This window comes from Amblyomma mixtum, chromosome 7 (genome assembly GCF_055824585.1).
Source record: "Amblyomma mixtum isolate Tamu chromosome 7, ASM5582458v1, whole genome shotgun sequence".
Lineage (NCBI taxonomy): Eukaryota > Metazoa > Arthropoda > Arachnida > Ixodida > Ixodidae > Amblyomma > Amblyomma mixtum.
The window spans coordinates 1,533,584-1,547,127 of NC_143018.1; the positions used below are offsets into that span (position 1 = coordinate 1,533,584).

The 13,544-nt window shown below is 46.9% G+C and overlaps 1 protein-coding gene across 1 annotated transcript; it reads left to right on the top strand.

Moving 5' to 3' along the window:
• The first annotated feature begins 3,212 nt into the window (after positions 1 to 3,212).
• Positions 3,213 to 4,501, top strand: LOC149334788 (uncharacterized). Its single transcript, XM_089553664.1, has 2 exons — positions 3,213 to 3,272; positions 3,372 to 4,501. The coding sequence occupies exons 1-2, from the start codon at positions 3,233 to 3,235 to the stop codon at positions 4,499 to 4,501; spliced, it is 1,170 nt and encodes a 389-aa protein (XP_089409790.1). The 5' UTR covers positions 3,213 to 3,232.
• Positions 4,502 to 13,544: the final 9,043 nt, after the last annotated feature.

The window sequence follows — 13,544 nt, forward strand, 5'->3', positions numbered from 1 at the left end:
TATTGTAGCTAATTGTGTTATTGTAGAATAGCCCTTTCTAAACCCATGCTGAAAGTCGCTTAATATGGAGTGTTCTTCAAGAAATTTGTTCATATGTTTAGCAATAATATGTTCGAGCATTTTACAGCATGCGGAAGTTAAAGAAATAGGACGGTAATTTTGTAGTAATGTGCAGTCACCTTTTTTAAAGATGGGAAGAACTCGACCAGTCTTCCATTCAACCGGAAGTTTTGATGACAGCAGAGATTTTTTAAACAACACAAAAAGAAACTTCGCAATTATTTCGGCATAGCGTCGCAAAAATACATTTGGTAAATTATCAGGACCAGAAGAAGTTTTAGGTTTCAGTTCTAAAAGCAAAGCAAATACACCAGGGAGGCTAACAAAGTCAACCTCCGATACAGGAAAATGATGCGCTTTGTACAGTTTGTACACCTGCTTCAGAGAATACGCTGTGAAAAAAAGAATTAAAATGGCGTGCAATGTCAATCGGATCAGTCAAAGTATCTCCCTCCGCTGTTATTTTTGAGATATGTTTCTTGCTGTCACTCAGGAAGTTCCAAAATTTACTTGGGTCATTTTTAACAAAACTGGGTAACGTTGTGTTAAAGTACAAGTCTTTTGACTCACGAACCGCACGTTCAAGATTATTTTTAAGCGTTTCAATCTGACTTAACTGGTCGTTTTTTTTTCTTAGATCTTTTTAGTTTTCGCTTCAGTTGAATAATCTTCCGCGTCATCCAAGGTGTGCGTTTGTGAACTTTTTTGCGTTTATTCGGAACGAAGGCATTTAGACAATATTGACACATTTCGACGAATCGCTCCCACAGCTTGCAGACATCATCATTATCATCGAAGCTCGATAAACAAGTTTCCATATGTTCAATCACTGCGGCATCATCAGCCCTAGAATAATCCTTGAAACAACGAACGTGACTGGCTTTTTTGTTGTGGTAAGGGGACTTAACTAAATTTATCGATACGCTTACGAGGTGATGGTCTGAAATGCCTGTTTCGACCGATACAGTATGCATAGAATATTGACGGCTAGCAAAAACTAAGTCTAGTATAGAGGAAGATGTACCTTGTACACGAGTAGGTTGATTTACAATTTGAGCTAAATCATGAGTAAGCATGACATCAAACAGAACGTCTGCACTGCTCCCAGACCTAGCACCACCTTGTAAGCGGTCCCAGCACACATCTCGCAGATTGAAGTCACCTATTAACAGTATTTTCTTATTTTGGAAATGAGACAGGTGATGTTGTAGCTTAATAAGATAGTCGGGTGTGGCATCTGGTGGCCTGTAATAACCATACAGGATGAAAGAATGACCCCAGCAAGAAATTTTTATGCAAAGGCATTCAAGGTCAGGAACATCATATACAAGGTCGCATTCTACAGAGTCTTTTAAGAGAATGGCTACGCCACCACCCATTGAGGTCCTGTCCTTGCGAACGACTTTATAATGAGGAGGAAATACCAGGTCATCTGCTAACTTTATGTTGTCTGCCATTACTTGGACGCCAAAAAATTCTCACTACCTTCAAGTATTTGGAACAAGCATGGGCACTCCCTTCGCACCCACCTACGCGAACATTTTTATGGGGCTACTAGAATCTAAACTTCTAAATTGATTTCTAAAAAAACCACTTATATACCTGCGGTACATACACGACATTTTCATGATATGGGAGCATGGGGCTGAGACCCTGAAGGCATTCGTCACACATTTCAATTCATGCCACTCCAGCATTAAATTCACCTTCAACTCCTCGAAAACGCAAGTCAATTTCCTTGACACCACTGTCCATTTAGAAAATAGCAAGCTCAAAACCACACTTTACAGGAAGCCTACTGACCGACAACAATACTTAGATTTCACTGGCCATGACCCAAGACACTCCAAAAAAGGTATATGCGTAGGACAGACAACGAGAATAAGAAGAATATGTAGCGACGACGACGACTACATGAAACACCTCTACTCGCTAAAAAACACACTAATCACCAGAAACCATCCACAGACGACCCTTAATAATGCGTTCCAACGAGCAACCACTTTGAAACGAGATGTAGTTCCTAAAAAACGAACAAAAGCTAACAGTCAACGACCTCCTGCACTTATAACGAAATACTCAAACGCGCTTCCAAACATAAACAATATCCTGCGGAAATACCACCCTATTTTAACTGGTAACGACCGTCTCAAGAAAATATTTCCCGACGCACCAAGGGTAACATACAGACGCAACACAAACCTGAGGGACATCCTGGTGCATGCTAGGCTCGGTAAGAAACCACCACCGACAGTAACTTCATGCTCTCTACCTAGATGCAAGACATGCAAACATTTACAAAGGGACATTACGGTTAAAAGTACGGCAAGCGATTTCAGTTTCGATATAAAGACCAGTTTTGACTGCACATCGTCCAATATTATCTACATGCTCCAGTGCTCCTTCTGCCAGAAACAAAAATTACGAGGAACTTTAGCCGCTAAAGTGGTGAAAGGCGAAAGCCTGAGTGCTGCATTCTGCTACGCGATTGTTCACTTCCCATTTTGTTGGTGCATTAATCAACTGCTCATTAATGACGCTTAAGCTTCGCCTTTAGGAGTGGAACGCGATAGCGTGTTGCAGCGCTGCCAGGGAGTCCACGGAACACCACCATCCGTTCGGCGCGATGCCTTGCCCTTTGAACGCAACGCTTTTTGAGGAAAGGAAATGGCGCTGTAATTCTCTGTCATCTCGGCGGACATCTGAACCGCGCCGTACAGGAAGGGAGGCAGTGTGAGTGAAAGAAGAGGGGCCGTAGTGAAGAAAATGAAAATTGTATTCTAGGAAAGGAAATTACGCATTCATTGTCTCACATATCTCAGTCGACACTATAGACGAAAATTGTATTTGAGGAAAGGAAGTTGCGCAGTAACTGTCTCACATATTTCGGTGGACACCCGTAAATTCGCGCATGGTGACGTCACGACAATTTGGACCAATCAGAAACGCGCACAAATACGACTTGCTCGTCGGTAAATTGTTTTTTGAGGAAAGAAAATGTGTCTCGCATATCTCGGTGGACACCTAAACCTCGCCGTAACGGGAAGGGAGGAAGATGGGAGTGAACGAAGATACCGTATTCACTAGACGCACCTTTGTTCATTCCAAACCATCGAGTTGGCATGGCGGAGGAGAAAGAAGAAGACGTTGTTCGAAGCGGACGCGTTCCTCGATGTTCTCCGCACAAAAGGTTCAATCGGCCTCTGGCCGAGGTACTGCTCAGGCTTTTGCTGGCAGTAATGACTACCGTATCGTTCTGCCCCGACTCCCAACCGGTAAGCTTGTGACCGACTCCGTTTTCCTGCATGCAGATCTTGCCGGACGCCCGTACAGGGCACAGGATTTCAGAGACTCGCTGCGGAACGTCATAGACCTCAAAGAAATTAGCTCCATCGGACAATTCCAGATGTCTCACGTCTGGATGGTGACTTGCAAATCTGCGCAATCAAAAGAAAAGCTCGTGTCGTGCGGCGATCTCTTGGTGAAGAGCCGCCGCTGCGTTGTTGTTGACCCGGAACCGAAGGAGGTGAAGCTGAAGCTTTTGTGGCTTCCCGAGCGCTTGGAAGATTGCTTCATCCGTGAGGCACTTCAGGCGTACGGGAAGGTGACATCTATCTCAGCGGAAAATTGGAAAGTCTCAGACATGGAGCAGATGAGAACTCTAAGCCGTGATGTCGTCCTGTCTCTTGCTGATGGAGTCGGGGTTAGTGATGTTCCGCATCAGCTGACTGTGTGCGGCGTTCAGAGCCTTGTTCTAATTCCGGGCAGACCACCTCTGTGTTTACGTTGCAACCGTGTTGGCCACATTCGTCGGCACTGTCGTACGCCGCGGTGTGACGACTGCCGGCGTTTCGGCCACACAGCGGAGGAGTGCGTCGTGACGTATGCTGACAAGCTGCGGCATCGTGTGCGGCCCCCTGACGACGCTCTACAGGAGCACATCATGGACGCTACAGAAGTACTCGACGCGACTGGGGATTTGCCAGCCGCCGTTGTAGCTGAGCCTTTGAGTGTCAGTGCACCGGTTGTTCCCCAAAGTGCTGCCGCGGAGTGTAAAGAGCCGGCGGATGACCATGCAGCGCCGCCTCGGTGTGAGGCGCCGGATTCTGCTGCTGGTGGAGAACCAGTGGCCGTCCTTGAGGCCACTACGGATACCACAGCGGACACTTCGCTTCCTCCTGTCAATGCTGGCCAGCAGCTTCCGGATAAGGGCCTTCTTCCAGCGGACGCTGAACCTGGTTCCGCAGACGAGCCGCTTCAGAAGCGCCGTGCGTCCTGCGCTTCCGAAACGAGTGGCGATGAGGACCCGGTGCGCAGCACTCATCGCCGTCGGCGTCGCGCGTCGAGGCACAAGGAGCAGTGCCGACGTTCGCGGTCCAGGAGGCCTGGCGGTGGTTCTCAGGCGGCATCGCCGTCTACCGACAAGAACAGGGAACTGTAGGCATAATTAGTTACAGTCATCATGGCTGATTCCGCAGAGTTAGTATTCGCAACACTGAATGTACGTGGCCTTAGGTCTCGCCAGAGGCAGGTGCAACTCCGCCGACTTTTCTGCAGCAGGCACCTTGATGTTATCGCCGTCCAGGAGACGAAAATTGAAAGTGAGGAGGATACTGAGGTGGCCCTGCAGCCCTTTTTATCTGAATATAATGTTCTCGTAACGCATGCTGTGGGCTTGTCGGCGGGTTGCTGGTTGTTTCTGCGCAAGACACTCCCCTGTTCGGGCTTGACCTATAATGTCGATAATGAGGGCCGGTTGATATGCTGCGATTTTCTTCTCTATGGAAAGCCATGGCGACTAATGAATGTCTATGCATTTAATACTGTGCCACAGCGCATTACTCTTTTTGAATGCATTGCCAGCTTACTGGACTGTGACCGGCATGTTGTGCTAATGGGTGACTTTAATTGTGTGTGCGACCCAGCTGATCGTGCCGGTCCTGATACACCCAGGGACAGGAGCGGTGAATTTTTGTCTGTTGTTACGGAAGATGCAGGGCTCATTGATACCGGAAGTTCATGTCCTGGTTTCCGCTTATTCACACGCATTCAGGGCCATTCTCACGCTCGCCTAGATCGAATTTATGCATCTTTTTCACTTGTCTCCAGAGGATTGGTCTGTGAGACTGTACCAGTTTCGTTCTCTGATCACTGCATGGTGGTTGCTCGCCTCGGAGGCAGTGTTTGTTCAAAATTTAGGCCGAAATGGGCGCTTTGGAAGCTGAACTCTTCAGTAATTAATGATGAAGAGTTTGTAATTCGTGTCCGCTCGCAACTGGAATCCTGTCTCTCGAGCAAGATGCCGCTGTTCGCCGCTTGGGAAATGTTTAAGCAAGACGTGCGTGCTACAGCTATAGAAATTGGTTCCGTGCGGTCCTTTCACAGGAAACATCAGGAGCAGACACTCAGGAAAAATTTGTACAATCTGTATGAAATGGAATGCGAAGCACCTGGTTTATATACTGATGAATTAGCTAGTATCAAAAGTGAGTTACAACGATTTGATGCAGAACGTTACCGGGGTGCCCGTGTTCGATCTCGTACCAAGCGTGATCTGCAATGTGAGCACCCGACACGACAGGCTTTGCTTGATGAGCGCCGTCATGCGACTGCGAAGTTTATTTCGGGGATGATGTCCAATGGCAGACTAGTGTCCAGTACAAATGAGGTGATGACCGTATTTGTAGAATATTACACAGACTTGTTTAGTGCTTCACCTGATGTGCATAATTCGGAAATTTTGGCGTATTTCAGCACCTTAGTGAGCCCTTTATCAGAAGATGATTGTTCTGTTATTAGCGGCTCTTTCACGCAGGAAGAGGTGGAACATGCAATTGATCAGTTACCTGTCTCAAAAACGCCTGGTCCTGACGGCATTTCAAGCGAATTTTACAAGGCTTTTAAATCTATTCTCACTCCTGTCCTGCTGCGGGTCTTCACAGTGGGGCTGGATATAGGAGCCCTTCCTCAGTCTTTTACAAAAAGCCACACAGTCCTAATTCCGAAAACTACTGATGAAGGAAAACTGCGCTCCGTAGAAGGTTATCGGCCCATTACATTGGCAAATGTGGATTACAAAATTTTTGCTAAAGTCTTGTCAAATCGCCTGCAATTTGCAATGTCGGTACTCATTGGATCTCACCAGACTTGCGGTTTGAGAGGCCGCTCCATTCAAAGTAATGTGCACATTGCGCGGACAATACTTGAATATTCCTCCAGCTGTCATGAGCAGCTTGCCCTCCTTCAGATTGACCTTGCGAAAGCATTTGACCGCGTTCGCCATTCATTTCTGTTTTCACTTCTAGAGCGAGCAAACGTGGGTTCTACTGTACTTAAAGGGGTGCAGCTTTGCTACAGCAACTGTTCAACACGATTGATCATTAATGGCCAGCTCTCGAACCCTGTGCCAATCCGCTCTTCTGTGAAGCAAGGCTGTCCGATGTCTCCTCTGCTTTTTGCTCTTTACCTGGAACCGCTTTGTTTGAGTGTTTTGCGTAACAGTAATATCCATGGGTTCCCTATTTTGGGTAATGAAGTCAAATTGCTGGCATATGCTGACGACCTTGCATTTTTCTGCGTTGACAAGCCCAGCATTGATAATGTGTTGTCCACAATAGATCAATTCGGCATCGTTTCTGGTGCTCAAATGAATCGCTCCAAAAGTTCTGGCCTATGGTTTGGTTCATGGGGCACAACTCCACCTCTGTACGCTGGCATAGAATGGTCTTGTGTGCCTCCTAAATATCTTGGCGTTCCACTTCATGCCTACAAATCCAGTGCCCATTACTGGAGAGAGCGAGTTCCGGCTGTTGAGCGTTATGCTCAGACATTTGTACCGCATCGCCTCTCAATTTTTGGTCGAGCCCAGGCTTGCAACACCTTTCTGGCAACAAGAATTTATTACGTACTCCAGGTTCTTCACTGCGCCAGACATTACATACAGCGTTTCCATCGTATATTTGCGACGTTTATTTGGTCCTCCAAATTTGAGCCCATGCGGCGTGATAACCTGTTCAGGCCTGTTTGCGCAGGAGGCCTGGGCCTAGAGCACCTGTATGTGAGACAGTTGGTTGCCCGTTTCTTCTTTTTTCGTGCTTGTTCCCTTCCGATTATTAGAGCATTCTTGCAGGTTAACTTCATGACTTTACTTCCGAACTTAGTAGTTTCTTCCAATTTTACTGAACGACCCCGTTTACTAGGCTTTATGCAGGAAGTTTATGCCTCCGTGCGTTTTTTGACAGTTCGGTTTTCAAATGAGTACTTATATTCTGTTTCGCGCAAAAATCTGTACAGGGATTTGATATCCATGCTCTTCCCGCCCCCACTGTATCGTTCCGTCTACGTTGGGCTCATGGGTCATGATGTTTTAAAGCGAGTGCGTAAAATGCCAATTTCTCCTTGCACCAAAACATTTTTCTATAAATTACACACTGAAACTCTACCTGTCAAGACGTGGCTCGATAGGAAAAACATTTTTGTGTCTTCTGTAAACTGTCGCTTGTGCAATGTGCCTGAAACAATTGAACATTGTTTTATAGACTGCAAAGACGCGATTTTGTTTTGGGATGTGTTGCAAAGGACGCTACAGAAAGATTTTCTCCTAAATTCCTACAGTGTGCGCTACCTTGTTGTTTCCCAACCTGACTCGAATCCTTATGATATGATTCTTCTGATTGGACTTCATAGTCTTTGGAAAACACGCATGCAAGATCGCAACGTTGAACCTGTTGTTTCGCCCAGAATTCACTTTAGCCGAATGTTGCTGCAGGTAACGGACATTTACAAAAAATCGGACTTTGTACCGGATTGGTTTCCTCTCCTGATGCGCTGTATATCTTTACCGGCCTTTTAGTTATAATATGTTACTATTATGTTTCTGCCACCTAGCGCCTACCTAGGTGCTCTGTAAATAGTTGTTTTTGTGTGTGTATATGCACACACACATATGTATATATATGCTTTGTATACAAAACCATGTAAATAAATACCATGAAAGAAAAAAAAAAAAAAAAAAAAAAAAAAAAAGAGTTGGCATGGCGGAGTGGTAGCGTGCTCGACTCGCACTGCGGAGACCGGGGTTCGATTCCCAAGCTCGGCCAATTTCTTACTCAGTTTTATTTATTTATCTGGTCTGACTAGAAAGGTTAATTGGACTAATTGGTTAAGTAAGCAATTAACTAAACTCAGTCAAACTTACTTGGAGCATCACTATACGATCCCTTTAATTGGTTGCATGGTTAGTAGGCGAAGTACAATTGGCCCCGTTTTAAATTCGCGCACTGTGTCGTCACGACCGTTTCGACCAACTGAAAAGCGTGACATTTTCTGTCGACAGCTCCTGCTTACAACGATGAGGCATTAAAGGCTTCCGCCTTAATATATCAGAGAAACCGGGCAAACAATGAGTACCAGATTAAACGGGCACCGGGCTGACACAACACGGAATGAACAGAAGGCAGTGTCGACCCATTTTAATCAACGCCATCACAAATTCGACGAACTCAAATTGTTCATTCTTCAGTCAGGCTTCAAATTGACTAGGGACAGAAAATACAGAGAAGCATTCCTAATCCACAAATTTAAAACACTGCAACCAACAGGGATTAACATGTCCAGAGGAAACCTGGAATCTCTCAGGTACATTCCAGGGTTAGCATAATTTTAAATTATGAAATGTCTTGCACGTGGTGAGACCATTTCCTTGAACCTCACATAAGTATATTGTCGCTCTTTGCACCCTTCCCAAGTCATATCTTCCACCACATTTCCGGCCTTGTCACCCTCTCTCTTTGTTCACCTTTTTTTTTCTACTTCTTTTTCTCCTTAACCCCTACTACCAGTTCTCGGAAACCATGACACTCCTGTTACCCCCCTCCGCCCCCACTTTTTGGCTTTCTCTGAACTCGAGCCATCCCCCCCCCCCCCCCCGACCTTGCCCTTCCTTTGAAATGCCCCCCTTCCTTTCTCCTTCCAGTGCCAGCCTATTTTGTTTGCCTTGTTCACATTTCCCTGTACCACGCTGACTAATCCTCTTATCTGAGTTTTACAGGTTCACCCAGCGCCTCCCCTCCGTCGCAGCCCCTTCAAAGCCTTTGTTCATTACACACCCCGCGGATATAATTTTTTCCACTATTGCAGCTTAACGAATCAAGATTCACCTCCCTCCCCTTCCTGACACGCATCCCCTCCCACACCACTTTCCTTCCCCACCCCCGGGGCCTTCCTCCTCGGAGCGAAGGCCCTATTTAATCCCTGCCAATGATGAACGCTTTGCCCAGACGAAGACATTTTTAACAAGTTTACTGTACGTAGAACGTTCAGTGCGCGGAAGTCAAGTTCAGTATTGACCCCGTGTTTTGGCACAAAGGTTGCTTCCTTGACAGTGTTTGCTTGCCAGCGCACGCTTAACGTGTTGCGCTAATGCCTCTGCCGTTATCATTCAAACCGCAGCGAAAAGAAAAATTGGCAGTGGCTTAGCTGTGGTTAAGCCTGGATATACAAGCGAAAAGGTTCAGTTACGTTTGGTTTGATGTCATGGCTGTCGCAGTTCGCGCACAATGCACTAGGAGCACCGCGATAATGGTGGAGGCGTTTGGCCGTGAACACACTGCCTGTATAGAGGCGGAGGAGGCGACGCGCTTGTAGTGAATACGGTGCTGTTTAGGAGGTTGATTTAGAGACAGTACTCTGGTGTCCTTTCCTTTTGGGTGTACACCGAGATATGAGAGACGTGCATTTCCTTTCCTTGAAACCAATTTTCATTTCATTTTCCTTTCCTTACGGCGCGGTTCGGGTGTCCACCAAGTTATGAGAGTTTCCTGGAACACTGGTTGTCTTTATTTTTTTTTATTTCTGATATTTTATTTCTTTCATTTCTTTTTTTATTCTCGTTTCTGTGGTTATTTTTATTCTTTTTTTATTATGGAGTCGGCGGCCACCTGCGCTGCGCATGACGTCGCTCGGTTTCGCTTATGCGCAGAAGTGGCAAACCTGGCCTCCGGCTCACGCGAAGCGCGGTGTTGACGAGCCTAGTGAAGCTTTTCGCTTCAAAACAACGCTAGACAGGAGTTTTCCTTTGAAACCTGTGCGCAGCATCAGCGGGGCCGTATTTCCCGCAGTGATACGACATCACGGCCAATATCGATTTTGGTAGATGACTGCGGTCATGACGTCGTGTTCCTTAACTAATCTCAAAAAGCTGTTGCTCTTCGGAACAGTTAAGGCGACGAGCCAGTGATCACGTGAACCACGCTCCAACGGTTCGACTGCTTCGTCCTACTATGTGTTTATTTATTTTAAAACCAGATGTCGCTCGGTGCCTGATTAACGCGCGCCACCTGAGCAGTGCCGATTCCCCAAACATCTGCTATAGACTATGCTGAATTATCTGTGTTGGTGTTAAACGTTATCAAGAAAAACCTAATACATCGACCAGGAACGCCGTGCATGATCTTCATTTTCGTAATCCATGGGCACAATTTTTCTATTTCTGCCTTTATTTAAATTTTGTCGTAATCTCTAGCCTATTGCGCATAAGGGACAGTTTTTGCCCGTAATAACTTGTCATAGGCATTTGAAACGTATTTGCAGACATTTGTGTCAACTCTCAAAAATGTGCATCCGGATAGAGTTGTACTAGGACTTGACGTTTCCACGCTGGACACCGATATTCTAAACGAGATGAATCCTGATATATTCAAAGGGTAAGCATAAAATTTTGCTTTCTTTGCTTTCTTAGAACTGTTTTCTACACCTCGTTCCTCATATCGCGCTAACGAATTGCTACTGCCAACTATGCTGCAAATAATCATGCTCATAGTTTCCAACGGTCTTAAGAAAGGATTTCAAAGTTTTGGAATAAAATTCCAGCTGCATTTTGATGGAGGCGAAACGCAAGAACGTCTGTCTGCTGCGCCATATCAATGGAAGTTGCAGAAATGCATCTGGTCTATAATATTCCGAAGCCGTCTATTACCGAGCTATTAACTAAAACATGTATCGTCTTGGGACGTTAAAGCGAATAATATATAATTTCATAGATTTTCATAGACAAGCCAAACTAACTTTTGCTAAATCTTTCGTGCCCAAAATTATTATTGACTAGAACCGGCTGCTTTCTGCAATACCAACTTAAATCAATCCGACATTATATCAGGAATTTTTAAAAAATGAAACCAGTCTATAGTTTTCCTTCTTCTGTTCTGTTCAAGTAAAACTTTTCCTTGGGCTGGTGAGATGAATGGATGGAAACAACTTTACTACAGACACACACAAAAAAAATTCTTCTAGGGTGGTCCCCTACTGGTCCAGGAGTCCACGGGCTTGTGCTTCACGTAAAGCCCGATCCACCAGCCATTTCTGGCCGGCGGGCTGAGCGGTCCGTAAAGGAGCCTCCCAGGAAGAATGAGTGGGATTGGGGATGGTGGTTTCATGCTTGAAGATTTAATGAATACGGCGCGGTGAACGAGGTTAAAGTTAGAGCACAGAGGACAGGAAAAGCACCCTCTTTTTTATATGGCGGAAACGGTGCGAAAATTTTATGAACGGAGGGGCACAGTGTAGAAGAAATGTGCTCACGTGAAACTTTCGCTTGGGCTAGTGGGTTCAAGCTTGAAGATGCAATGGCGCCGGTCTTGTCCTGTGTGTTTTACTTTTATGCGAAGCATATTGCTAGAGCTACCACTCACGCCGTCGCCGTGGGACCCCTAGCCGTGAAACCACGTGACACTGTGACGTCACACCACGTGACATCGGATGAGAGAGCCGGCCTCCACCTCGCGCCGTCGCCGTGGGACCCCTAGCCGTCACTCCACGTGACGCCGTGACGTCACACCACGTGACATTATGGCGTCATATTGGAGTATATAAGAGGAGGCGGTTGCGGGAGTATCTGTTAAAAGGTGGAGTATCTGTTCTCGCTTCGGCGAGCGCGGCTTCGGCCGCTTCTTTTTGAGCAGCGTCCGCTCCGGCGGACGCAGTTGTTGCTGCGACGCGCGTCTTTTCTTTCCTTTTCTCTTTCCTCTGATCTTTTAACTCTCCTCTATCTGCACGTGGCAGCGGTGGTGGCTTGGCTCGAGCCAGTAGCAGGCCCGTGCAATTTCCTCTTCATCCTTCTCTCAGTCACAACAACAACAACAACAACAGTATCTGTTAAGGGGATGGAGTATCTGTTCTCGCTTCGGCGAGCGCGGCTTCGGCCGCTTCTTTTTGAGCGGCGTCCGCTCCGGCGGACGCAGTTGTTGCTGCGACGCGCGTCTTTTCTTTCCTTTTTCTCTTTCCTCTGATCTTTTAACCCTCCTCTATCTGCACGTGGCAGCGGTGGTGGCTTGGCTCGAGCCAGTAGCAGGCCCGTGCAATTTCCTCTTCATCCTTCTCTCAGTCACAACAACAACAACAACAGTATCTGTTAATCTGACCTCGCTTCGGCGAGCGCGGCTTCGGCCGCTTATCTGATTTTTTCAGCAGCGTCCGCTCCGGCGGACGCAGTTGTTGCTGCGACGCGCGTCTTTTCTTGCCTTTTTCTCTTTCCTCTGATCTCTTACCTCTCCTCTATCTGCACGTTGACAGCGGTGGTGGCTTGGCTAGAGCCAGTAGCAGGCCCGTGCAATTTCCTTTTCATCCTTCTCTCAGTCACAACAACAACAACAACAGTATCTGTTAAGGTGTGTATCTGTTCTCGCTTCGGCGAGCGCGGCTTCGTCCGCTTATCTGTTTTTTGAGCAGCGTCCGCTCCGGCGGACGCAGTTGTTGCTGCGACGCGCGTCTTTTCTTGCTTTTTTTCTCTTTCCTCTGATCTCTTACCTTTCCTCTATCTGCACGCTGGCAGCGGTGGTGGCTTGGCTAGAGCCAGTAGCAGGCCCGTGCAATTTCCTTTTCATCCTTCTCTCAGTCACAACAACAACAACAACAACAGTATCTGTTGTGGAGTATCTGATCTCGCTTCGGCGAGCGCGGCTTCGGCCGCTTATCTGATTGTTTCAGCAGCGTCCGCTCCGGCGGACGCAGTTGTTGCTGCGACGCGCGTCTTTTCTTGCCTTTTTCTCTTTCCTCTGATCTCTTACCTCTCCTCTGTCTGCACGTTGGCAGCGGTGGTGGCTTGGCTAGAGCCAGTAGCAGGCCCGTGCAATTTCCTTTTCATCCTTCTCTCAGTCACAACAACAACAACAACAGTATCTGTTGGAGTATCTGTTCTCGCTTCGGCGAGCGCGGCTTCGGCCGCTTCTTTTTGAGAAGCGTCCGCTCCGGCGGACGCAGTTGTTGCTGCGACGCGCGTCTTTTCTTTCCTTTTTCTCTTTCCTCTGATCTTTTAACTCTCCTCTATCTGCACGTGGCAGCGGTGGTGGCTTGGCTTGAGCCAGTAGCAGGCCCGTGCAATTTCCTCTTCATCCTTCTCTCAGTCACAACAACAACAACAATAACAGTATCTGTTCTCGCTTCGGCGAGCGCGGCTTCGGCCGCTTCTTTTTGAGCAGCGTCCGCTCCGG